The 21,900-nt window shown below is 56.6% G+C and overlaps 10 protein-coding genes across 15 annotated transcripts; 5 read left to right on the plus strand and 5 right to left on the minus strand.

Moving 5' to 3' along the window:
- On the minus strand, positions 1-480 carry H310_11553 (hypothetical protein). The gene has a single exon (XM_008878271.1). It carries the CDS (start codon positions 460-462, stop codon positions 22-24), a length of 441 nt encoding a protein of 146 aa, XP_008876493.1. The 5' UTR covers positions 463-480; the 3' UTR covers positions 1-21.
- A 323-nt stretch (positions 481-803) lies between these two features.
- On the plus strand, positions 804-5,293 carry H310_11554 (hypothetical protein). Of its 3 annotated transcripts, XM_008878274.1 has the most exons (15): positions 804-1,593; positions 1,644-1,785; positions 1,875-1,971; positions 2,022-2,111; positions 2,173-2,323; positions 2,441-2,548; positions 2,598-2,744; positions 2,845-3,015; positions 3,155-3,325; positions 3,378-3,755; positions 3,831-3,935; positions 4,079-4,436; positions 4,664-4,743; positions 4,800-4,995; positions 5,053-5,293. In XM_008878274.1, exons 1-15 carry the CDS (start codon positions 814-816, stop codon positions 5,190-5,192), a joined length of 3,114 nt encoding a protein of 1,037 aa, XP_008876496.1. In that variant the 5' UTR covers positions 804-813; the 3' UTR covers positions 5,193-5,293. The 3 variants fall into 3 exon arrangements, with proteins under 3 accessions (XP_008876496.1, XP_008876494.1, XP_008876495.1); XM_008878272.1 differs by having other exon boundaries at positions 4,664-4,995; XM_008878273.1 differs by having other exon boundaries at positions 4,800-5,293.
- Positions 5,294-5,353: 60 nt separating this feature from the next.
- H310_11555 (hypothetical protein) lies at positions 5,354-9,258 on the plus strand. The gene is made up of 3 exons (XM_008878275.1): positions 5,354-6,589; positions 6,675-6,949; positions 7,003-9,258. Exons 1-3 carry the CDS (start codon positions 5,399-5,401, stop codon positions 7,472-7,474), a joined length of 1,938 nt encoding a protein of 645 aa, XP_008876497.1. The 5' UTR covers positions 5,354-5,398; the 3' UTR covers positions 7,475-9,258.
- Positions 7,430-9,262, minus strand: H310_11556 (hypothetical protein). The gene is made up of 2 exons (XM_008878276.1): positions 7,963-9,262; positions 7,430-7,916 (listed from the first exon to the last, which is right to left on the minus strand). The coding sequence occupies exons 1-2, from the start codon at positions 9,235-9,237 to the stop codon at positions 7,587-7,589; spliced, it is 1,605 nt and encodes a 534-aa protein (XP_008876498.1). The 5' UTR covers positions 9,238-9,262; the 3' UTR covers positions 7,430-7,586.
- On the minus strand, positions 9,262-11,123 carry H310_11557 (hypothetical protein). Of its 4 annotated transcripts, none has more exons than XM_008878278.1 (6): positions 11,077-11,123; positions 10,717-11,011; positions 10,598-10,643; positions 10,297-10,553; positions 9,685-10,254; positions 9,262-9,606 (listed from the first exon to the last, which is right to left on the minus strand). In XM_008878278.1, the coding sequence occupies exons 2-6, from the start codon at positions 10,795-10,797 to the stop codon at positions 9,553-9,555; spliced, it is 1,008 nt and encodes a 335-aa protein (XP_008876500.1). In that variant the 5' UTR covers positions 10,798-11,011; positions 11,077-11,123; the 3' UTR covers positions 9,262-9,552. The 4 variants fall into 4 exon arrangements, with proteins under 4 accessions (XP_008876500.1, XP_008876499.1, XP_008876502.1 ...); XM_008878277.1 differs by having other exon boundaries at positions 9,262-9,623; XM_008878280.1 differs by having other exon boundaries at positions 10,598-11,011.
- Positions 11,124-12,124: 1,001 nt separating this feature from the next.
- On the plus strand, positions 12,125-15,166 carry H310_11558 (hypothetical protein). The gene is made up of 6 exons (XM_008878281.1): positions 12,125-12,745; positions 12,793-13,001; positions 13,055-13,243; positions 13,396-14,263; positions 14,319-14,373; positions 14,546-15,166. Exons 1-6 carry the CDS (start codon positions 12,157-12,159, stop codon positions 15,108-15,110), a joined length of 2,475 nt encoding a protein of 824 aa, XP_008876503.1. The 5' UTR covers positions 12,125-12,156; the 3' UTR covers positions 15,111-15,166.
- Positions 15,167-15,347: 181 nt separating this feature from the next.
- Positions 15,348-15,814, minus strand: H310_11559 (DNA-directed RNA polymerase I, II, and III subunit rpabc5). Its single transcript, XM_008878282.1, has 2 exons — positions 15,599-15,814; positions 15,348-15,516 (listed from the first exon to the last, which is right to left on the minus strand). Exons 1-2 carry the CDS (start codon positions 15,792-15,794, stop codon positions 15,491-15,493), a joined length of 222 nt encoding a protein of 73 aa, XP_008876504.1. The 5' UTR covers positions 15,795-15,814; the 3' UTR covers positions 15,348-15,490.
- Positions 15,815-15,897: 83 nt separating this feature from the next.
- On the plus strand, positions 15,898-16,923 carry H310_11560 (hypothetical protein). Its single transcript, XM_008878283.1, has one exon. It carries the CDS (start codon positions 15,936-15,938, stop codon positions 16,734-16,736), a length of 801 nt encoding a protein of 266 aa, XP_008876505.1. The 5' UTR covers positions 15,898-15,935; the 3' UTR covers positions 16,737-16,923.
- A 36-nt stretch (positions 16,924-16,959) lies between these two features.
- H310_11561 (hypothetical protein) lies at positions 16,960-19,324 on the minus strand. The gene is made up of 6 exons (XM_008878284.1): positions 19,110-19,324; positions 18,886-19,060; positions 18,559-18,808; positions 18,278-18,453; positions 17,340-18,164; positions 16,960-17,284 (listed from the first exon to the last, which is right to left on the minus strand). The coding sequence occupies exons 1-6, from the start codon at positions 19,280-19,282 to the stop codon at positions 17,183-17,185; spliced, it is 1,701 nt and encodes a 566-aa protein (XP_008876506.1). The 5' UTR covers positions 19,283-19,324; the 3' UTR covers positions 16,960-17,182.
- A 274-nt stretch (positions 19,325-19,598) lies between these two features.
- On the plus strand, positions 19,599-20,677 carry H310_11562 (hypothetical protein). The gene is made up of 6 exons (XM_008878285.1): positions 19,599-19,655; positions 19,705-19,896; positions 19,959-20,030; positions 20,103-20,188; positions 20,253-20,330; positions 20,377-20,677. The coding sequence occupies exons 1-6, from the start codon at positions 19,638-19,640 to the stop codon at positions 20,498-20,500; spliced, it is 570 nt and encodes a 189-aa protein (XP_008876507.1). The 5' UTR covers positions 19,599-19,637; the 3' UTR covers positions 20,501-20,677.
- Positions 20,678-21,900: the final 1,223 nt, after the last annotated feature.

Below are 21,900 nucleotides of genomic sequence, written 5' to 3' on the forward strand. Positions count from 1 at the left end.
GTACCATGTTTACCGACGACGCTACGGGTTTTGAACGATTGGCATATGCATATGCCAATGGGTTTCCCCGAACTCGGTGAACGTTTCGTTGCCGACAGCCGTGAACTCGAGCTTGAGGTAGAAGGGGACAGCCGCATCCCTCGCATGCAAATGGATGGCTTGAAAGCCTTCCTTGATCGCTCGCGCTTTGAACGCATTGCACAAAACCCGACCGATGCCATGGCGTTGCATGGCAGGTTTGACGACCACTTGCTTCATCCATGCCAATGGATGCGCAGGTCGAAGCATGCAATACGCGACCAATTCGTCGCCAGAGAACATGCCCAAGTGAATATCCGTTGCCTCATCGACCACTTCACTTCGATCGAGCTGCAGCCCCAGCGGCTTGCGGAGGACGTCCTCTCGAAGAGCAAGGGCCATCTCGTATTCCCTCGAGCCAAACACAATGTCGCGATGATGCATCGTGTTCTAGAATGACGCGTGGGCGGAACTCGTCTTCGACTGTGTTCCAAGATCTGCCAAATGTTGTCCTCTTTATTGAATGACGGTGAGGAATGCGGTCGGACGACCTTAACCCGCAACCCCGCACACAATGTGATGCAGGCACGATGGCGTCGCAGCTGACATGTCTGTGCTGATGGACGTCCTTCGATGCTGGGCGACTAGGACTTAGACGCCGCAGCGTGTTCATCACAACGACTCCGCCTAGGCCTAGCACCGAAAACAGTGTGATTTGATTGGTGGAAATGTTCCAAAGTCCCGTTTGATTGGCTGAAAAACGCCATATCCTGTTCTCGTGACATAAAGGATCGCATGCAAACGGTTGTTGCGAATCCCATGACGGGCGCGAGTGAACCCTCGCACGTGAAAGGCGGTTGCGATGGATCATGGCAGCTTGGAGTGAAGAAGATCACACTGTCCGTTTCCAGATCGATCCAAGAATGTGATGTGTCCGTGGTGGAATACGACCCGTTGGTGTTGCCCCGCCCACCGGGCGACGACGGAGCCAAAATTGCAGCTCCACGAGCGGCGCAACCGATCCCCGTTCCGCCAAAGACGATTGTGCAGTACTCAACTTCTCGTGTATCTTCGAACGACGTGGTCGCTTTGGAAGCGGGTGAATTAGACCCCCTCAGTGCGCTCATGGCAAACTTGGATGCGGACAACACCCAAAAGGCTTCCTCTCCAGCCTGGACGTCTCCACAAAGCCCCGCCAGCAAACCCGTGACGTTGCCGCCGCTCGACCCGACGAACGAATTCTTGGACGAATGGACTATCCAGAAAGACCTGCTCTTTCAAACGTTTGCCGCCGAGCGGTTCCACATCACGATCGATGCTCACGACGATGCCACGGATAGCGACGTGAAGAAGAAAGTTGTGTACACGGATGCCGACACCGCGAGCAGCACTTGTGTCATCAAGCGGGCACGCGCGCGTCTTGAGCAGCTCGACAGCAAGGACGTTGTCGACGAACCCACCACCGTCCAAGTGTCCCAGAGCGAGTACATCAGCCGCATCAAGGCGCTGCAGCAGGACTTCCTCGAGGCGTGGCACGACGACCAGAAGGTTCTGGCGCTGCGCATCACGATCAAGGTGGGCTCGTCGAAGTTGTTGTCATTGGCAATACCTGTTGTCCGATGTAGTGCATCAAGCTGTTGGGAGACACGACCTTTCCCAAGTTTTACCCGTGCATGTTTGTGCTCGTGTGCGACGTATTGGATTGTTTCGGGGCGCACGTGTTCAACCGTATCAAGGCCAAGGCGGAAGAGCACCATGCGCTGCCTCGTACGTATTGTACAGCTCTCGGATTTATGCTGCCCTCGGGGACGCGCGACGACTCGCGTTGGAGTGCAAGACTGATCTCGATCGTGTAGATGGGTTCACGTCGGGCGATGTCGACATCGAGGCCAAGGAGACGTGCCGCAACTGGTTTTACAAAACCGCTTGCATTCGAGAGCTCTTGCCTCGGATGTACGTCGACCGCAGTTGGTTTATCACCCATGCACACGTGTTCATGTCAGATACACTGAAATCGCGCTCCTGCGATGCTATCGATTCCTGTGCGACGGCGAATTCCCCCACATTGTCGCGCGGTTGTCCAACATGATCAAGTACACCGCATGTGGACTGAATGCATGTGTGGTGGCATTGAATGTGCGGATGGCGTGATAGAGGCGTCGGGGACGTGACCGTCGCGCTGTACGCGCGGACGTACTTGGCGCTGGCGAGCAGCCGCGTCCTGGTCGGTCACCACGCGTCGAACGTGATGCTGCAGAGCATGCAGGACTACATGCGCATCATGCACCGATTCGGGATGGACAAGGTAAGGCGGCGCTCGAGATAGGATCGAGTTGAGTCGGATGGAGCGAGCATGGTCCGCATGTGCCTGTGTTTTGTGTCCCACGAAACGTTGTATGGATCGAAACACAAATAATTGTAGGCGGTACGGTTTTACACCGACACCGAGTCGACCGAGTCGGAGCTGCATGCGATCCATGCCCCCGGCGTCCACTGGCTCATGAAGAGCATCGCGCTGGCGGCGACAGAGGTCTCTACACCCCCGACCTCGTTTCGGTCTTCGACTCGAATCGTTGTAGGTGCACGTGGACGCGTTGCTGCACCAGTACAAGCAATTCGCCGAGAACAGCATGGTGCTGGAACAAATCGTGACGTCGTTTCCCGGCAAGTTGCTCGCGCCGCACACGATGGAATTGGTGCAACTGATTCGTCAAACCAACCACAAGGTGCGTCTGCCGTGTGTGTTGGCGACGTTTGTCTCGATGAAGAGCCGTTCGGGACGATCATGTGTCTGGATGGGAGGCATGACTGCGATCGGTTGGTTAGGAAGAGCTCTTTCGCTGCCTCTCGCTCAAGCTGGTCGAAGCGCCGCCGCCGGCCCATGAAAAGCTCGTGTTTTTGAACGAAGTGTGGGGCACCATTACGCGATTGCTCGACATTCACGCGTACCTCCGATGCGCCGCTGCCTTTGTCGCGCTCCTCGTTACGCATTATTCGGTATGCATGCAACGTGGCGCTGGGTCTTCGTTCGCATGGACTCCACGTGTTCATGGCGTCACGGGCGGTGCGCCCAGTCGAGTGTGTGTTTTGCGCCCGGCCAACTATGGAATTCTCCACTGATGTGTACACGCTGTAGAGTCGCGAAGTTGTAATCCTTCTCAAGGACGTCGTGCGCCATCTCAATGCGTCGGAAGCGATGGACGCGGCCATGTACCAAGCACTCGAGGACATCATGGAGGTGATCATCATGGAAGCTCGCCGCCAGACGCACTACTTTACCACCATTGTCCCGTCCTCCGAGTTCCTCGTACGAGTTGCGCGTCACATGGCATGCGTGCCATCACGGACCCACGTCGTAGACGCTTCTCGGGATGTTCCAGCACTCCACCAACATCACGCTGAGCAAGCGACTCTTGACAGCGTTTGTCCGAGGCCGCGACAAGGGGCTCCGCCTCGCCGTGGAAGGTCCACATGCATCGATCGTCCACATTTTGCTCAGCATTTGCACACGCGTCCACGATGCCCTCGACAGTTTGAGCACTTCGCTGGAAATCCACGAAGCGTCGCAAGCGATCTGCACGTTTGTGAATTGCCTCGACATGAGCGGTGTGCCCCACGAAGGCGATGGCCTCTTGAACATGTACGTCGAGTGCCGCCGGGTGTTTTACAAACTGGACCGCGTGAAAGCATGCCTCGTGCGGCGCGTGCTGTGGCTGAGCGTCCTCGTTGACTGCCATGTACGTCTTTCTTCGGTATTGAGGCATCGTGATGCGGCGGGCGCCATGCCGAGGCCGTCATTCATGCTCATGTAGATGCGGCGATCGTTTGTCAAGGGCTGTCTGGCGTACTGCCATATCACGATCCCGTCGCTCGTGGACGGCATTGAAAAACTCAAGCTCATGACGCTGTGTGCCAAGGTACCACAACGTATCGAATGCGCACATGCATGCAGAGTGTTCTGCCGTGGACGGTATGGCTCGCAAGTTGTCGATCGATGGTGTTCGTGTGCTGAGTTGAAGGGTCTTGATACGTGGCCGAGGCCTTCCTATGCTGTGCGTAGATAGCGCTGGCCAGCCAGTGTCTGCCGCAAATGGACGCGTTTGTGAAGGCAGCGATCGTGCTCATGACGGAGCTTCCGTCGGCCAAGGCCGCAGCACAAGCCGACTCTGACCAGGACGCACTGGCGGTCGACGTGTACGAGCAGCACGCGATGCACGCAATGACCGACCTTCTCTCGCTTCTCGTTGTCGTGCCATCCACGGGGGATCCGCTCTACTTTGTCAATGGGTTTCGAAACGCCATGTCCAAGTTCCCGTGGCTGCCGACCCTGGCCAACCACACGCGCATGCTCGTGCACTTGGTCCCGTTCCTGGCTGCGTGGGTGCCCGACCAAGAGCTCCCGTACGCAATCGGTCATGGTACGCACCGCTGTGGTCGTCATCGAATGGTGTGCTCCGTTGTGTCGTGGTCGGGCAAATGCTAACGAGACGGCGTCGCGGCATCGAATGGTTCCTGGAAACTAACCAGGGCGACCTGTGGATGCCTTGACGTTTGTCCCGTTCAAAAGTTGGTCTTAATGGAGTGCCCATGTCGCCATCGCTTCCAACTCTGTGTAAACGACGACTCATCACCGTCGATGGTATAGTGCCTGCAAACGACGTCCTGTTTGGCGGCAGTGCGGCCCTCGCGACGGCCCTCGCAGACATGCTCACGAGCGTGATTGAGGTTGGTCCCTATCTATATTGCGTCACCGTGGCGAGGTTGACCCGTCCTTGTTGCAGGAAATACTCGACCAGCTCCATGGCCTCGTTCAAGACCCCCAACAACGCGACCATCGCAATCGGGTCAACCTCCAGAGCGATATCCTCTTGGACTTGATCAATACCCTTGTTACATCCGTTGAACTCAACGCGCATGCAGCCAGTCGACTCGTGAACTTCATGACGGGTCTTGTCGCGCACCACGCCCTTCTCCACGGTACCTCGCCACTCGTCGACGGTCGCGCCATGCTCGAACCTGACGACTATGGAACAGACGACATCAAAACGTACTGGCGCAACACAAAGGCATTCATTGTCTGTGGTGCAGATCACCCACCGTCCACCCTCGGCCCGCGGCAAGTCGCGCCGTGGCACCATGTCGCGCACAGCCTGCATTCGGTTCAGATGTTGTGATTGGAAAGAACAAACTCCATTTGGATGTGAAACACTAATTCCAGGGTTTTCGTGAAACGATCGGTAACGAAATAATGTGAGCTTTTCCACACTAATTAAAGTGAACTCGATTGAATCCACACTATTTCAGGTTTCATGGAGACCGTTTCATCGCTCTACAGGCTGGTTCCACAGGCTGGTTGCGTCGTGGCGCTCACTCGCTCGTCATGCGGCGGAGCGGTGCCGCTGGGATCATGGGTCCCTCGTCGACAAGTTTGAGTCTCGCTACACATACTCTCCTTGCGACACCGACTCCGCCCGAGCTCACGTTCTCAAGGTCAACGAGCCCGAAGTCAAAGAAACTAGCATTGCATCACCACAACCTGCAATATGCACCGTCGCCTGCGCTGTTCACTCACTCGGCAGCATCTCAAGGCGATATAATTCGCCAGGGCAATCCCGTCGAGACTCACGGTCTCTTGAACGTGTCGGTGAACGAACATGACGACGACAACGAGGACGAGCGCGCCGCCGCCGCCATACACCATCATTTCTTCCGCCTCCTCAAGTCGCGTACGCGAAGTGTTGCCGAGAACGAAGACCTCCAGGATTGGCTCCTTCAAACGTACAATGCGGCATACATGACCCTTTTGAGCCTTAGCCACGGGAACGCACGGTGCTTCCGCGACCTCATCTTCTCCATGTCGGTGCTGTCGCGCACCGCCACCGACTACGTCGTGCGGCAGGACGAGACGCCCACGGGCTCTGTGTTCATCGTGATGTCGGGACAGTGCACTGAGATCATCCGCCGCCACCGCTTCAACATTGCAAATGCAGCCTCGTTCTCCGCGCAAACGGCATTGCCACGTCAACCAGCCTCCGACGTTGCCGCCACGGACGCGACATCATCCAACGGGGACGACCTTACGTGGCGCACGCTTCGCTCTGGCGACGTGTTTGGGCTCGAATCCATTTACTTTCAGTTCCCGCACCATTACATTTCCCTTCGCGCGGACGGGTGTGTCGAGCGGAATCGCATCGGCGTCTCGACGTTACACCCGACGCACCTTCTCGTCCTTCCAGCCTACCCCCGCGACAAAGTCGCCCTCTGCTCTTCCATCTCTACGACAAGCGCGCGATCTTCGACGGGTGCCATGTCCCCCACGAGTGGCATGTTGTCGGTGGCATCCACTGCCAGCCGCGTTGGTTCCACCTTCCTCGAACAAGTCTTCCTCCTTCGGTCGCTGCCCCATGCATCGATCGAATTCCTTGCGTCCCACCTCACGATCCTCCACGTGACCAAGAACGAATACCTCTACACCGCGGGCCAACCGCCGTCCATTTACTTTGTTTTGTCGGGGGAGCTCTGCGTGTACACGGTCGAGGACGTTGTGATTACCACTGACGGCGAGAGCGAGGTAACAACGCATCCCCCTTGTCGCTGAGTCCACATCGCGTAATGCCCGATCCATGGCCTCACGCTCGTTTTCCTCGGCCGTGTAGGTAGTCACGCGGCGGGTGGAGCTCCAAATCCTCAAAGCGTACGACTGCACCGGTCTAGCCGAAGTGTGCTTGAATCAAACGGGGTTCCACAACTACTGCGTCGCCGCCGTCGACGCGTCCGTGTACATTTTGCCAACGTACGCGCTGTTTGCGGTGGTCAAGGGCGGGATGCCCGTCCTGGACGTGTTTGTCCAGTACTTCACACGGCAGCGCACTTGGTACAAGCTGCGGCGCTTCACTGCGCTCAACCATTACAACAAGCGCGTCGACTACAGGTATGGAAACGTCGATCGCATGCGACTATTGAGTGATGGCGCTTCGGCTGCAGGCTGACGCCAGGAATGCAACGAAAGGGGCCGATTCCGTGCCCGCGGTGCGGTCTCCCCGGCCACATGAGCGATTCGCTCGTGTGCAAACAAAATGCGCATGGCGACACGGTCGATGTCGACCCCCGAACACTGACTTCGACCGCCGCCGCCGACGCGGTGTCGCCGCGTCGGCCACCGTCTGTCCGGAATGCATTTCTCCACCGCCGCATGACAGCGTCCGAACGAGACGTCATGCTCGACGAGTCGGGCCTCCAGTCCGAGCTGGACGTTGCCGACGGCGCAGGGTCGATTGAAAAAGCGCTGCGCCGCATGGACCGCGCGCTCGGGCTCCTCGTCCCGTCCAAGACTTTCCACATTCGCCGAAAGTCCAAAGCCAAGGTCGACGCGCCGATTCTGACCAACTCGCCGTCGACACCCAAGACCCTTCCCACCATGATCACGCGATCGAGGCCCAAGCTGCCCGCCGGATGAGCTTCCACGCGGGATCCCTGAAACATCCTGGGGAAGCATGGGATGGTCGAGCTTGGTACTAGTTTTCTCGCTCGTTAGGAATACATCGAGGCCGCAGCGTTCGAATTCGTCATCACCGTCCTCCAGTCTTGCGTTTCTTGGACTTGGTCGACGGCGCCGTCGCCATCGGCGGTGGTGGTCGTGCCTTCATGCAATCAAAGATGCTGGACACGTCATCCTCGTCAAACGACGGCGCTTCGTGGTTCCATGTCGTCACGGGGGACGCGGGAAGGTACTTCAACCACGCTCCGTCTTCGTCGTCGATCGAGATCACATCGACTGCCGCGGCCGGATCGTCTGGACAGGGTGGCGGCCGTGGCTCGACCATGTCAAACTCGTCCTCGGGCTCGTCGTACACAACGTTGTCCGTGATAAGAGTAAACCCCGGCGGGTACATCGCTCCCTACACAGGACACGCATCAAGTCGTCGATTCTTGCCGTCGACGCACCGGCCACGACGACTCGTACGGGACTTCCAGCACATGCACCGATCCGGCAGACGACACGACAATCAGGTTTTCTCTCGTTGGGTGCCAAGCCACGGCGACCAACTCGCCGGCGAAGCGATGGTCGTGGTACATGTTGCCTTCATTGCGGTCGTCGTCGTCAGTTGGGTCTTTGGACCGGCATCGCCACATGAACATGCCTTTCTCCCCGACAAAAAGACCACGGGGCTGGGGAATCCCGAGCACAAACTGGCGGTCGGGACTCTTGCTAGCCATGATCCATGGCGCGCGGACTGCCGCGCCGGCTGTGTACACCCGGCCTTCCTCCATCCACGGCGCGTGACGAAGCAATAGCACCTCATGTACTCCCTTCGTCGACGGCACTAAGAGACTCGTCGCGTCCACGTACAAATCGACGCTCGAAATGACGACGGACGGCAGCGACAACCCCCCCAAGACCTCGAACGTGTGTGGGTTCAACATCGCAATGCTTCCTTTCATGGAAACCACAAAGATGACGTCCGATCCAAATTTGGCCATCACGACGGGGGCAGTGCTCCGTGTCGATGGAACCGACGGAGCCGACGAAGCGGAAGGCGCACCGCCGTCGCCTTGGCCCACCGACGCGAAGATGGGGACTGTGTCGATGGTGACTGTGTGAAAATGCAGGCGCATTGCGTTGCTGGGGTCGATATAGTGTAGAGTTGTTGCGCCGTTGGCGCTCGCGTCGATGGCGGAGGTAGTCCATGAGATGGTCTGGAGGTCGCCGCTCGCACACGACAACAAAACGGATCTCGCAGCAGTGGAAATGTCGATGGGGGTGAAGCTTGTGAACATTGAGAGAGGCGCAAACGCGATATGAGTCGCCATGGATTCGCATGCCACGGCCGCAAGTAGCGTCGACGTCTCCACCTCCCACAGCAGGAGCGTTCCCTTCCTCGCCGACCCTGACGCGGCTTTCAACTCACACGCGACAGCAAGGATTCGTCCATCTGGAGACCACGCGCAGGACGTCGCCTGCTTGATATCTGGGATCGACGACGACACCTTCTTGGGACCGAGCTCGCGGATGATGTTGGGAATCGATGAAAAGTCCCACAGGATCACGAGCCCTTCCTTTTCGCCGACACTAAGAAGCGTGCCCCACGGATTGAACGCGAGACACGTAGCCTTCTCCGCGCCATCGATCTCTTGCCATTGCCCTCCGCAGACTCCCAAGCTCTCCGTGGGATTCACGCGGACTGGGCGGCACACGGCGCGCACCAATGCCACATTCATGGAATGGTGCCTAAACACAAGGAAGGGCAAGTCCGGATAATCACATCCGGATTGCATTCAATCCTGTGAAAGCGCGATCTTGGCGCGGTTTGTTGCACATGGAGGGGCTACCATGCGCGTGGGCCGCTTAGCAGTGCGGGAAAACAAACTGTACACGATGCACGCATGGAACTACATCGCTGACTACATCGCCATTTGACTGCTGGTGTCGAGGAGGACAATGCCCATGTGAACACGAACGATCTTGTGACGGACACCTTGCAAAAGGTTGGTAGCGCACGTGCGGTTGCATTCGTTCACGTCTTGTTCTGGTGGTTACGTCAAGTCGACCGTCTCCAGTTTTGCTCTCCACTCCCGCAATGCTTGCTTCTACGCCACCGCACAGACTGTCATGAGTGAGCCCACTTCGTCCTCGATCGATGTTCGTTCGTCATCGACATAGCGCACCTGCCAAGATACCATCGGCGCGGCGTCCGACGCTTCGAAGGAGACGATTGCAGTGTCGAGTACGTCAGGACTCCACTTCTCGTATGCTTCGAAGATTCCATGCAGGAGGTGGTCTGGAGCTCGAAACGACGTCAAGGTCTCAGCGTAGGTGCAATAGGCGCGGCGTGCACGTTCCAAGTCATCTAACGCGACGTAGCAGCAAATGCTGAGCATGTCGGCTTGTTTCGAGATCAAGCTCGGGCGGTAGCGAACCCCCATCGCCTTGTACAGCTCCGACGCTGTTTGTAGCCATCGGATTCTCCAACGATTCATCGTATCACATAGTGCCATGCCTTGGGTTGCATAGATGGCTGCAGCTGCCAAATTCGCAGAAGCAGCGGCAGCCGCGTGGTCTCCAGCTTCGAAGACACGGGCTGCTTCAACGTAACACGCAGATTGCCGACCCAACAACACGTCGGCGACCTCGACGTTGTGGGTCGTGATGCAGCGAGATACCTGACCGGCATAACATCCCGCCAGTTCGACGAGACACTGCCCCGCATCGTCGAACGCTCCTTTCGAAGCATACTCCTGCAATGGTTCAGGTCGCGCCACGCACATCGGGTAAATTACCTCGCTCGCGCCACGAAACAACGATTCCACACGATGTATCGATGTGTGGTTGTCGATGCACTTGGCAAGACAGCGAGCGGCGTCCAGCCTGTAGTTTACCGACACGTACAGATTCCGTGCCCCGGCGGCTGCCTCCAAGTACGCGTCCGCGGCTGCATCATGTTGGCCTTGTGCTTGGAGCGCCTTGGCCTTTGCTGCGTGCTCGCTTGAATCCGATGGCGCCGTGGCGGGCATTGTGGAAGCGTTGACATGCAAACCTATAGCCTGGAACGTCAGGGAGACCGTGAGAGGAGAAGGGTACCAGACGGCGACCCGCCGTGGGTAAGTGCCACGATGGTCGGGCCGTACTGCCGGGCAAACCACGAAAGCGCATAAGACGAATCGCACCATATCCATACGCCAAAGCACCCCAGGGCGTACCGCTCCATGGACGAAACATGAACCAGCGTGAAGAGGACCATGTTGTGGCGAACCCACGACGCAGCATCTTCCGCTGTCCATGTCCACGACGCGATCGCCGAGCGCATCCACGATAGTAATGCTTTCGATTCAGCCGTGGATGTGTTTGGAGTGTGCGCTGTGGCAAGCCAGTCGGCGAACGACGCGTCGGTGGGGTTGGACAGGGCCGCGATTGCTGCGACACATGCTAGGAACAGACACGCCCGGACCATGGCGTGATATACAAACGGTCCAACGTAGACAACTACGAGTACTCCTACGGCGCATCCAATGAAGATCAGCCCAACCTGCTTCTTGCTTCGACAGCATGCAGTGGAGTACCTGCGACGGCGCCGCCGGCGACGCGGCGGCTTGGCATGGTTCGGCACGTTGAGATTTTGTTGTACGGATGTACGAGTAGTACGATGGATCCATTGAGTCCACTACATTAAACTATGACCAGGGTACATTCACTCCGTACAATGCGATCATGTACGAGGAGGACCCATGTATGTTGGAAGACTCGAACGGCACGTTCCAGGGAGGGCAGGGTGCTGCATAGCTGGACGAGGACGTAGCCGTTGGCGTCGCAACATGGCGCGGGAACCAGAGACGTATTCAGCAGCAGCTCGGCAGTTGCGATTGTTGTGTACAAGTTGAGATGACACTTAGGACCTGCGTCGGTGAGCTCAGTGTTTCGCGGAGGCTTGGAGCATCAGTACAGGCTACATCACGTGGTGCAGCCCGTTGCAAGCGCTTGGTTGGAACAAATGGAGCCTAATGGTGACGTCGTCGATGAAGCATGCCACGGAGGGCGACGCCGCACGATTCGTCGGTGCGACCAACCTCTAGCACTCGCCGCATGCCAAGGCGAGAGTGAGAGATTGGAGACTTCCTGTCTGCACAGCACCTTTCCAACTGCCACAGTACCCATCGACGCTGTCTCGTTTCGACCAGGTTGAGTTCGTCCAGTTCGCACGGTAACCCGCCCTCAAACTCGATTCGACAAGGACCACCACCGGCTCACTTGTCAACTGCTCTGTGCGCCGTGGACGAACATGCCCACACGTCATCTCCGGCGTACATGAACAGACGAAAGCATGGCAGAATGCATGGTGCAGGCCAGTCTTCCTTCGGAGCTGTCGATGCTGGTTCGGAGCTGTCGATGCTGATTCGGAGCTGTCGATACTGAAACTTGTTTGCCGCTGTCCACCTGCATTGACAGAGATACAGCTGAGTTAAAGCTCCAAGCAACTTATAAATTGATCTGCACCTTGGCCGCGTGTAGCGATGGCCGCGAGCATGGCCTCGCCGCGGCCGCGGCATGGTGCCAGGAAGATGCAAAATGCCAAAAAGCCGTCATCCGGATATTTTTAATCATCCGGTTGGCCCCTCTGTACATCCCGCATCGACAGCGCCGAGATGGAACATGTCGACCTGAGCACGGGAATGACATGGCACCCAGCGGAAACGAAGAAAAGAAAGCATGCATCAGCATCCGCGGCAATGCCGTCTTCTTCGTCGTCTCCATCGTTGACGAACTTTGCGTTCCAGTGTGCATTTGATCAAACTCAAGCCGCGGTCAACTCGGTGCTCCAAAAAGCCAACCATGCATGTTTCGACCAAGTGCTCGATTCATTCGTAGAACGATCGAGTTCGTCCGTGGATCCGCATCTCCTGCCTCTCCAGCCCTTCCCGGTCGCCGCCGTGATCGCAGGAACGGACGCCGGGGCCGCGTCCAGTGCGTTATGGACCGAACCGCTGATCCGCCGGCTCAAGTACCGCTTTCCATTTGTCGTGAGCGTTCAGCGCCAGTTCACAAACGGGCGACAACTACTCGAGTACGTGGCGAACGCGGTGTTCGTTGAAGCCCAAAACCGGACGATGGAGGGCCAGTGGCTCCAGATCGAGTTGCAGCGCCAAAAAAAGCAGTTGACGTCGCGGCGGTCGTATCGATTGCCCGCCGCGCGCAGCTCCGACGTCCCTGTCATGAAGTGGGACACCGTTGCAGGTACTATCCAACACCACATTCTAATCCATTGACCTGTGGATGTCCAGCCATCTTGCGCCGCGTACACGATGTCGTCGAGCCCGTCATGCAGCAGTCCGACGACGTCACGATTCAAACCGAGATGCTGCACTTGGAGCTCCAAAGTGCCGCAGACGTCGCGATCGCTGAGTGCCAGGCCAAGTTCGACGCAAGCTGCGAGTGCCTCGACCGGCTTCTGCAAGACTCCACCGATCGACTGCAGTACCTTCGGAAACTCGTAACATGTCCATGCGCGCCATGGAATCGTGAAAGAAGCGTCTTGGCCTTTAGGTGGGAGTGGGTACTGGCACCGAGCGCAAGCTTATGCAACTGCATCAGTGGCTTGTCGACAAATATCGGAACGTTGTCGAGCACGAGCTCAAGCTGGAAATCCACGACGCAGCCCGCCTAAAGCTTCGACGAATCCTTCGCAAGATCGTGACCACCCATTCTATCGACAAAAGTGTCGCTGCTCCCGAGGTATGCTGTACATCCCATCGTATCGCCCATCGTGGTGGTTGCAATGACGTGCTGCCCAGCACGCTAGCGGGCTGACCTGCACCCGCTGCGCCAGGCCGTCGTGCGTGCCGATACGAGTGTTGTTTTGAATGGGATGGCTAACAGAGCGCTAGATGTTGCAGGACGGCGCGGCGGCGCCGCTGTGCGTCCCAACAGTCATCCTTGTGGTGGACCAGTTTGAATCGATCGACGAGATCGTTTTTGGCGACTTTTTGCACATGTGGCGAGACCACACGACGACAACGTCGGCTGCGTCATCGCCAATGCTCCTGCGCCTGGGCCTTGTGCTCGGCTTCAGCTCGCCGTTCTCGCCATCGTATCGCCGCATGCCGCATGCGATTGCGTCGATGGTGTCGGTGCGACCGATCGTCCTCGAGGATTCGTTCAAGAACTTCCACGACATTTGCCAGACACTCGTGCTTTCTGGCACGTTCCCCATCACCGTGTCCGGCGCGGTCTTCCTGTGGCTCCACACAACCTTCTCTCAAACCCACTCGATCGATGGATTCCTCGCCGCGCTCAAGCTCATTTTGTACCAGCACGTTGCGCCAACATGGGCATCTCGAACGACGTCGGTGTTGGACCGTCATCGAGTGCTGGCGCTATTTCCACTGCCAAAGGACGCCGCCGCCGCGCATGGACTTCCATCCACCGTCCAAAGCTACGTCCAGTCGCTGTCGGATGCAGAGTCCTCGGCCCTGGAACATGCACTTCGCCGACAAAACCATGAAGGCGTGTCGTGTGATGGCGGCGACGACGGCAGCGCGGAGGCGGTCGTGGCGGCGACTCTCGACCGCGTGCACCAGTGGAAGCAATTGTGGCAGTGCATGTGGAATTGTGTCGACATGACGTGGCACATGTGCACAACGTTCGAGCCGTCGTGGACGAAGTTGAAGGCGACGGCGGTCGCGCTGGCGCTGGACGGTCACCTGGCCGGGTCGGTCGTCGCGCAGCACATGCAAGCATTCTTGCTTCATCACGGTACGACATCCAGAACACCGTCGCAGCCCACGTGGCCATGACAACGGTGCCGTAGTGGGAATTCGGGCCATGCACTCGTTGGTGCTAGAGTGGAGGCAGTGTATAGCGAGGTACGCTTTGCCACGTTAAACGTTGAAGCTGTGGTTCGTGGCGTCTGGCTCCGTCCGCAGCAATGGAGAGATTACCATGGTGTTGGGCGGTGGCAAGGCTGTGCCTCGTCGGCATGAAATTGGATGGCTGGAAAGTAGGATGGTTCTGCGTGTGATGATGACCTGTTTGTAGGTTTGAAATGGATGGTTGCGACGCGCCGGCACTGACCGAAGTTGCGTCCGCGATCCACGACATGGTCGAGGTCCTGGCGTTTGTCCAGGAGACAAGCGAATCGGACGAGACAGCCAAGATGATCCCGGAAGTGCGGCGGGACGTATGGAGCCTCCTGAGCCGACGGATGTTACCGTGCTTGAGCCCGGCGCTGCCCGCAGCGTGCGCGCCGCTGGGCTGCGTCTTCTACTTCGACGATGTCGAGGTTTTGGAGACGCACCTGGCGTCGCACATGGAGACTGCGATGGCGGCAGCGATGGAAGCGAAGCACCCGCCAGGCTCATTTGGCCACGATTTGCACATCCTCCATACGTTTTACAGGCACACGGCCGGGATGTGGATCAGCGTCGCCGAGTGGCTGGAGGATTTTCAGACCAAGTGCAGCGGTGGGGCCGCGCCATCCAAGACGACCAAGGACGCGTCCAAGGTGCGCTTCCTCCGAGGCGTTGCCGCCATGCAGCACCTCGGGTTTGTCCGACAAGTGGGTAATGGGGACGACTACGTTGAGAAAATGTTGTTCTTGTAAAGAAGACGAGGATGGCGTGCGATGGAGTCGCCAGATGCGGCATGCTATGCATACCCATGGAATATACATGCGATGAACAGGACAAGTCGATGGCGGGGAGAAGCTTGGGCAGATCGAGAGGATTACTGCGATGCGGGCGAAGGCGACGGTGAATGAGCGCTGCGAGCACGCCGCGACATCCAGTAGCGGCCCATATTCTCATGACAGAGCAAATCCACGAGGTGGACAACGGAGCTACCGGCAGAGTGGAATATCGTTGTTGTTGCTGGATATACATTAACGTTAATGGTGGACCACGCATGGATCGAAGCGTCACACCACGCGCACAGAAGCTGGTGGAACAAAGCAGCAGCGTGGAAGTGTTGTATGCAACGGACGGTTTAATCGTCACCGCCACGTTCGATCGCTACAGCAAGGGATGCATAGGTGAGTGATGTCGATGGGGAAGGATACGGCATCATGCCAACAACACGTGGTTGGCGTCGTACCTCCCGTGTTGTAGTGCAAGAGCTTCTCGATCAAGTCGACGTGGGTCAAAAGCATGCGTCGGCAGCAGTATCGCTTCAGGGACAGCTCATCCAGCGCGTCACCTTCTGTGTAATCTGCGCGGAGCAGACTCAAGTACGTCTCCCACTTGTTCGCCAGGACCTTCCCGCACGTGAAGCACCGGACCGGCACGATCATGCTGCTGCTTCCGACAAAATGGAGAATCGACCAAACCACCCAATCCCGTGGTGGTGGGGTATCCGGATATGTCGGATAGATATCCGGATATTTCCTTGTTCGACCTGCCTGGGGGCGCTTGGGACTCTGAATCGATCGAGGATGGACGTCGAAGTGCCGAATGCGCGGGGACATTTGCCCAACGATAAGAAGAACTCAGAGCATGAGGATCTGGACGACCGGTCGACAGAGTTTGGAGACGACGACCTCAATGAACGTGGAAGCGCCCCTGTCTTCCCACATCACCACGGAGCGTCCAAGATGATCTGGCGGGAAGTTTGGGACAACACGACGCCACTCACACTTTGGTGCTACACTGCCGCTGTCGTCGTCGTCGTGGGAGTCTTTTGGCTCAAAGGACTGAGCTTCCTATTTGTGCATGCCGCATTCATGACCGTGGCTTACGTTGGGTTTGCATCCGAGGCCATGTTGGTCTTTCGCCCGTTCAACACGCTCCACGTCAACTCGCGCTCTCCGAACCAACGCATCCAGCGCAATATCCACAAGCTCATAAACCACTTCGCCGGTGGCTGTATGTTTCTCGGACTCATAGGCATCCTCGTCCATCGGGTGTACAATGGCAAGAGCGTCGTCCCTCACGGGTGGCATTCCTGGTCTGGGACAGTTGTCATCTTGCTCGTGCTGGTTCAAATCGGATCTGGGCAAAAGAAACTCAAGCTGCTGCAGTACCAAGGCCAACAGAGCTTGAAGTGGCACGGCCGTCTCGGCTTGACCACGTACTCCCTTGCCATCGTGACCGTCCTCCTCGGGCTGCTACACATCGACCACACCAACACGGTGTACGTTTGGATTGGCGCCGTTTTCGGCGCCGTCGCCCCTGTCGTGTACGCGTACTCTTTCATTGTCAAGCATGCCGGCTACGCTGTCCTCGATCAGCTGTAGATCACCGCCACACGAGTCCCTGCACTGTCCTCTCAATATTGTGCCTAAAATACTCACTCCTATCCCGTGGGGACCATCTCGATGTGTTGATGGGGTTCGGACTGCCCAACGCGTCCGTTGACTAGCTCCAGACAGGACGAACACGACCGCTCGCATGGGCTACGTCTGTGCAAAGTGCCGCAGCAGCGACGGCTCCTTCAACCCCACGCGAACAAAACGCGAATCCACTGAGCGCATGACGGGCACAACCACATGCACGACAAATTGGCCGAAGAAATTGATTCTACGAGCCAAGCAACGTCCTCAGCCAAGGATTCCATGCGACGATTCATAATACACTCGAGCGCTTTCAAACGCAGTCTTGGTGGATCGACGCAGGAGGAGCTGCATCCACGATGCCTCTGCTCAACTTGCTCCACGTGAGCACGCTTGGTCATGTAGGCCATCTAGTCGAGTTGCGACATGTTTGTGTAGCCGCGCAGTTGCTGCCACAGGTCCGCACGGGTCACGGGCACTTGGATCGCGTCATCGTCTTCGTCAGACGATCCCTGCAAGGCAACGGATTCGAGTGAGTCTTCGATCTCCGTGGAACGATGGATGTACATAGGCCGATGGCAAATTCTGCGGCGCGAGGAGCGGCGGCGCACTGGATGCCTTGCGTTGAAGCGACTCCCACGTGTCCCTTTCGACAGGTGCCGACGGCGGCACCAGCGACGACGTACCCGTAAAGGACGAGTGCGGGACCGTCGATTTAGTCGATGATGGTGGCGTTGCAGGCCAGTCGTCTGTTTTGGTGCCACTCGCGGCCGCCGAGACGGAAGCTTCTTCAGCGAGCAATGGTAAAGGTGCGTGAGGAGTGGATCGTTCCACCGCGGCACTGGAATCAAATGGACTGCGACCTTTTGCCGCGGCGCATACAAGGTCCGTGGACAAGTCGATCTGAATATCGTCGACGCATACGCTCGCATCTTTGTCTTCAGCGTCGTCGTCGGCAATGGAGTTATTCGTGTCTACCACAGCTTGCACGGATGCAGCCTGGATTGCCACCGCTGTTTCGTGCGCAGCAATGCCCATGAGCTCATTCATGGCCACCAATGGAGGTACGGCGGACGCAATTCCTTTCACTTTTGCATGTGATGCGACGTTTTGTTCGCTCGGCACCTCGTTCATTTGAGGGTGCTTTTGGCGCTGCATCTTGTCTTCTTCGGCCCAGAACGCCGCTCCCAACTCGACGATGCCATTTCCGTGAACCAAGGCCTTCTCAGCGTCGCTGTCCGCCTGCGCCTCGACCCGTCGTGCTTCTTCAACTTCGTTCGAATCCTCCACGCACTCGGACGCTGGCGTCGTGGCGAGCTCAGTCAGCTTCTTCTCTCGCACTTCTCGTTGCCAGTCTCGAAATTCTTGCAACGTTCGGCGGCGCTCATCGTGCTATCCATAGACGTAAGTTTCTAAAACATGGAAACGTGGCTCGTGGGGGCACGACGCATCAAGGCCTCGTCGTCTTTGCCAACACGTTGGATAAAAGGTATATATGTCCATACCTCATGTTGAATGAATGCCCGCCGCGCGACTTCTTCCGCGGCGGTGCCTCCTTCCTTCCAAGCCGCCGCCGTCGTCCTTTCCATGTCGAAGATGGGTCGATCCAAATACCCCAGCTGTGGCAACGTCGTGATGTATGTCTTGCGAAAGTGTTTTGTTTTGGACACCGCGTCGTTGCCTGCATGGCAGCATCTCCTTAGTTCGTGGTGCCAAAGAATAGGTTGCGCAGGAGTGCAAGTATGCGCTGAAATTGTCGACAAGTGAGCGCGGTGCGTGCGACTACCTGTCAAACGAAGCGCCTTGAGGTTTGCCATCGCTTCAAAAACGTGCAAAATCGACGGATCCGCAAGCTTGTTGTGGCTCAAGTCCAGGTTGGTGATGGACTTGTAGTTTTTGAGGGCTTCGATATCTTCGACGTGCTCGAGTTCGTTCTTGGAAATGTTGAAAGAGGTTAGTTGCGTGAGAGCACCGAGGCCTTCAATCGTGCGGATGGCGTTCTCACTCAGATCGAGGGTCGTGAGCGCCGTGAGGGACTATGCAAGACCGAATGGGGTTGTGTTTTTGGAATCGATTCCGACAAAAGAGGAGGGGAGAGGAGGCACGAACGTACATGAAGGTTTTCGATGCGCTCGATGCGGTTCTTGTTCATGTACAGGCAGCGCAAATGGACCAAGCAGTCGAGGTTCTCGATCACAGACAACCCGTTCGATTCGAGCCACAGCGCTTTCAAGTTGTAGAACGGTTCAAGGCCTTCGATCTTCTGGAACCCCTTGAAGTGCGCAAACCTACAGGCGATCAACTTCAGACGAATTTTTTGCATGGACGCTGAAGTACAAGTTGTCGTTGAGCTCGGGAGTCTCGTAGCCGTCGTTATCCACGCAAAGCTGGACGAGCGTCTCGCGGTCCATCACTGGAAGATGGCCCTTCTGCTTGAGCTTGAGCTTTTCGCGATCACGCCTCTTCAACCGCTCCAAGAAATCGATTTCTTCGTTGTTGGTACTGAACATGGCGGCCCTTGAACACGGGCGCGAACGAATGCAGGAATGGCGAATGTTCTGCAATTGTCATGGCGCGACGTTTCAGGTGGAATCAGCTGATTGGCTGTTCTTCTAAAATATCTCGCCAATGGTAATGGTTGCACATGTCGTATAAGCCTTTGATTGGCTAAAATACGCCATTTTTATCCAACCATACAACGGATTCGAATGGTTCCAATTCATTCTTCGTGTATGATTGGTTTATAATCATACATCAAAGCATTTTGATTAGGTAAAAATTGATACTATTTTCAATAATAGCCAATTAAACATCTGCGCTATCGTTGCAGTGTCGAAATCTTCGACAACAGACCATCACAACATCATGGCAGATTTCGGCGAGGTAAGTGAATGCGCTGTAGAATTGCGCGTCATTCATGACTGCTCTTTAGCTTGTATTAGTGCTTGGGGATATGCACATTCCCCACCGCGCAGTAGACATCCCAGAGAAGTTCAAGAAGATGTTGGTGCCCAACAAGATGCAGCACGTCCTGTGTACTGGCAACCTGGTGACGAAGGAGCAATTCGACGAGCTACGCGATTTGGCGCCAAATGTCCACATTGTCCGAGGCGACTTTGACGAAGTAGGTGATCTTCCATTCCACGACGCACCGTGTGATGTCTTGCGTGGGGGATTTGTGCAAAGGGCTCCCACTACCCCGACAAAAAGGTCGTCACGATCGGACAATTTCGAATCGGCCTCTGCCATGGGCATCAAGTATGTTCATCAAATGGTTACCCAGCATGTTGCTGTGACGTTGCGATCGACAATATTATCCACGTCACGTAGATTGTGCCGTGGGGAGATGTCGACTGCCTTGGAGCTCTCCAGCGAAAACTGAACGTCGACATCTTGATCACGGGGCACACCCACGAGTACGTGCCACACGACAGTTTAACTCTTCTTGCCATACGTCACCCAATGTGTGCCTATGTCTAGGTACAAACTGCTCGTGCATCACGGAAAGTGGTTCATCAATCCTGGGTCGATTACAGGCGCTTACAGCAACTGCACCCCGTGCGTACCCAGTTCTCCGAAATTTTGCATGACATATCTACGGCAGGGATGTCGTTCCATCGTTCATCTTGATGGCAATTCAGGGCCCGAAAGTCGTGGCGTACGTGTACGAGCTCAAGGGTGGCGACACCGTCGTCGTATCCAAGAGTGAGTTTGTCAAGGACAGCTAAACCAGATCAAAAACAGACTCGGCTGTCTCCGCGGCGCCACTGTCGGTAGTTCCTGACACCGAAGGAAACGCATGCGTCAAATCGAGTAGTCGCGGCTGGTGTGTTCGAGGCTGGCAGATACCGCACCTTCCCCAATGGGACGAGCACGGTCACTGATGCAAACAAGGAGCACGTGCTATTCATGAAGTTGCATACAACAGCTTGGACCATCTCCACATGCGTGATGCTTGCTGCCTGATGGAAGAATTCTCGACTGGAGTGAAAGGGTGCTTCTACGTGCTGCAGTGGACGCGTCTTGACGATCGGGTAGAATGAATCATCCATCACATCTTCGAGTTGAGCTGCTAGCAAGAATCCGCATACGTTCGTACATCTTGTTGTGTGGGCATTCAAGAGCTGCCATGGCCCAACGCCGATGGCACCATACGAATCGAAGAGAGTGGCGACTCTACCAACGATGTTCAAGGCATCGCATGGTTCCACATCACACACAGGGACATGGACGAGTTGCCGAGTTAAATAGCTTATGGTAACGACAAACGCGCTCGCGACAAACGTGGACGTCCAGTGCCTCTATGTGAACACGGAAGGCAAGGTGGGAAAGAACCCGTCTTGGTCGGGCGCGGTAGGTGGCACACGCACCAGAATTGCACTCTTGCCTTGACAGTGTGTTGTCGAAAAGACGCACGTCTGCCAACTTCCCTTCCTTCCTATGGGCACTCCGCTGCATCTTGTACGGGGTTCCGTGTGTGGTTATGCCCCCGACACGACCACACCCGGGCTTTGACCTGCCCTTCTCGAACTGGATGGACGCGAGTCACATCGCTGCACAAGCAGAATGGAGAGAATCGAATCATTGCATACTCCAGTCGGTCCCTGTCATAGACACAACCGAAGCGGATTATGGGAATCTCCGAGATTGCATGTTGGGGAGTCAGTCTAAGCCACACGCAAATGCCGACCCTTCATCGACTGACGACACTTCGACATCAATACGGATACGAAGCCCTCACGTGGCTGTTCAACACGGGGATTCGGTCAGGCAACCACAAATTCGCGCGATGGGCCATGGAACTACAAGGACTCGACTACACAGTAATCCATCGGCCGGGTGTACTTAAAGCTGCAGCTGGTCACTCCCAGTGATAACACGCAGCGTTAAACAGTTGACCAGCGGTACCATCGAGAAATACGTTAGTGTACCACGCCTCCTCAAGTGCATATAGCAGAATACGATGTTCAATCAAACATTGCAAACCCATCGAACTGTTCGATCGGCGAAGACAGTTGGAGGGGCAGGTAGCGAAGGGAAAACACGGAGTTGAGAAGACTGAGGTTCTCGTAATAAAAGTAGAAGTAGAAGTGACGGTGGGCGAAGCCCATCAGTCAGTGTAGGCCAA

Source organism: Aphanomyces invadans, assembly GCF_000520115.1.
Source record: "Aphanomyces invadans strain NJM9701 unplaced genomic scaffold supercont1.32, whole genome shotgun sequence".
In the NCBI taxonomy this organism is placed as follows: domain Eukaryota; phylum Oomycota; class Saprolegniomycetes; order Saprolegniales; family Verrucalvaceae; genus Aphanomyces; species Aphanomyces invadans.

Excerpts from the sequence above, each read along its gene's own strand:
- H310_11553 (XM_008878271.1), bottom strand. The coding sequence starts at position 462 with ATGCATCATCGCGACATTGTGTTTGGCTCGAGGGAATACGAGATGGCC.
- H310_11554 (XM_008878273.1), top strand. The coding sequence starts at position 814 with ATGCAAACGGTTGTTGCGAATCCCATGACGGGCGCGAGTGAACCCTCG. Across the intron at positions 3,756-3,830 it reads GCGTCCTCGTTGACTGCCAT|ATGCGGCGATCGTTTGTCAA; the intron begins GTACGTCTTTCT and ends ATGCTCATGTAG. Across the intron at positions 4,437-4,663 it reads CCCGTACGCAATCGGTCATG|TGCCTGCAAACGACGTCCTG; the intron begins GTACGCACCGCT and ends TCGATGGTATAG.
- H310_11555 (XM_008878275.1), top strand. The coding sequence starts at position 5,399 with ATGCGGCGGAGCGGTGCCGCTGGGATCATGGGTCCCTCGTCGACAAGT. Across the intron at positions 6,590-6,674 it reads CCACTGACGGCGAGAGCGAG|GTAGTCACGCGGCGGGTGGA; the intron begins GTAACAACGCAT and ends TCGGCCGTGTAG. Across the intron at positions 6,950-7,002 it reads AACAAGCGCGTCGACTACAG|GCTGACGCCAGGAATGCAAC; the intron begins GTATGGAAACGT and ends CTTCGGCTGCAG.
- H310_11556 (XM_008878276.1), bottom strand. The coding sequence starts at position 9,237 with ATGAATGTGGCATTGGTGCGCGCCGTGTGCCGCCCAGTCCGCGTGAAT. Across the intron at positions 7,917-7,962 it reads CGTACGAGTCGTCGTGGCCG|GGAGCGATGTACCCGCCGGG; the intron begins GTGCGTCGACGG and ends TGTCCTGTGTAG.
- H310_11557 (XM_008878279.1), bottom strand. The coding sequence starts at position 11,113 with ATGCCAAGCCGCCGCGTCGCCGGCGGCGCCGTCGCAG. Across the intron at positions 11,012-11,076 it reads CGCCGGCGGCGCCGTCGCAG|GAGTACTCGTAGTTGTCTAC; the intron begins GTACTCCACTGC and ends GATGCGCCGTAG. Across the intron at positions 10,255-10,296 it reads TGTTTCGTGGCGCGAGCGAG|GAGTATGCTTCGAAAGGAGC; the intron begins GTAATTTACCCG and ends GAACCATTGCAG.
- H310_11558 (XM_008878281.1), top strand. The coding sequence starts at position 12,157 with ATGGAACATGTCGACCTGAGCACGGGAATGACATGGCACCCAGCGGAA. Across the intron at positions 12,746-12,792 it reads GAAGTGGGACACCGTTGCAG|CCATCTTGCGCCGCGTACAC; the intron begins GTACTATCCAAC and ends GTGGATGTCCAG. Across the intron at positions 13,002-13,054 it reads TGCAGTACCTTCGGAAACTC|GTGGGAGTGGGTACTGGCAC; the intron begins GTAACATGTCCA and ends CTTGGCCTTTAG.
- H310_11559 (XM_008878282.1), bottom strand. The coding sequence starts at position 15,794 with ATGATCGTGCCGGTCCGGTGCTTCACGTGCGGGAAGGTCCTGGCGAAC. Across the intron at positions 15,517-15,598 it reads CTTGCACTACAACACGGGAG|CGATCGAACGTGGCGGTGAC; the intron begins GTACGACGCCAA and ends CCCTTGCTGTAG.
- H310_11560 (XM_008878283.1), top strand. The coding sequence starts at position 15,936 with ATGGACGTCGAAGTGCCGAATGCGCGGGGACATTTGCCCAACGATAAG.
- H310_11561 (XM_008878284.1), bottom strand. The coding sequence starts at position 19,282 with ATGTTCAGTACCAACAACGAAGAAATCGATTTCTTGGAGCGGTTGAAG. Across the intron at positions 19,061-19,109 it reads CCCGAGCTCAACGACAACTT|GTTTGCGCACTTCAAGGGGT; the intron begins GTACTTCAGCGT and ends GATCGCCTGTAG. Across the intron at positions 18,809-18,885 it reads AGCGCATCGAAAACCTTCAT|TCCCTCACGGCGCTCACGAC; the intron begins GTACGTTCGTGC and ends GGTCTTGCATAG.
- H310_11562 (XM_008878285.1), top strand. Across the intron at positions 20,031-20,102 it reads GCCTCTGCCATGGGCATCAA|ATTGTGCCGTGGGGAGATGT; the intron begins GTATGTTCATCA and ends CACGTCACGTAG. Across the intron at positions 20,189-20,252 it reads ATCACGGGGCACACCCACGA|GTACAAACTGCTCGTGCATC; the intron begins GTACGTGCCACA and ends GCCTATGTCTAG.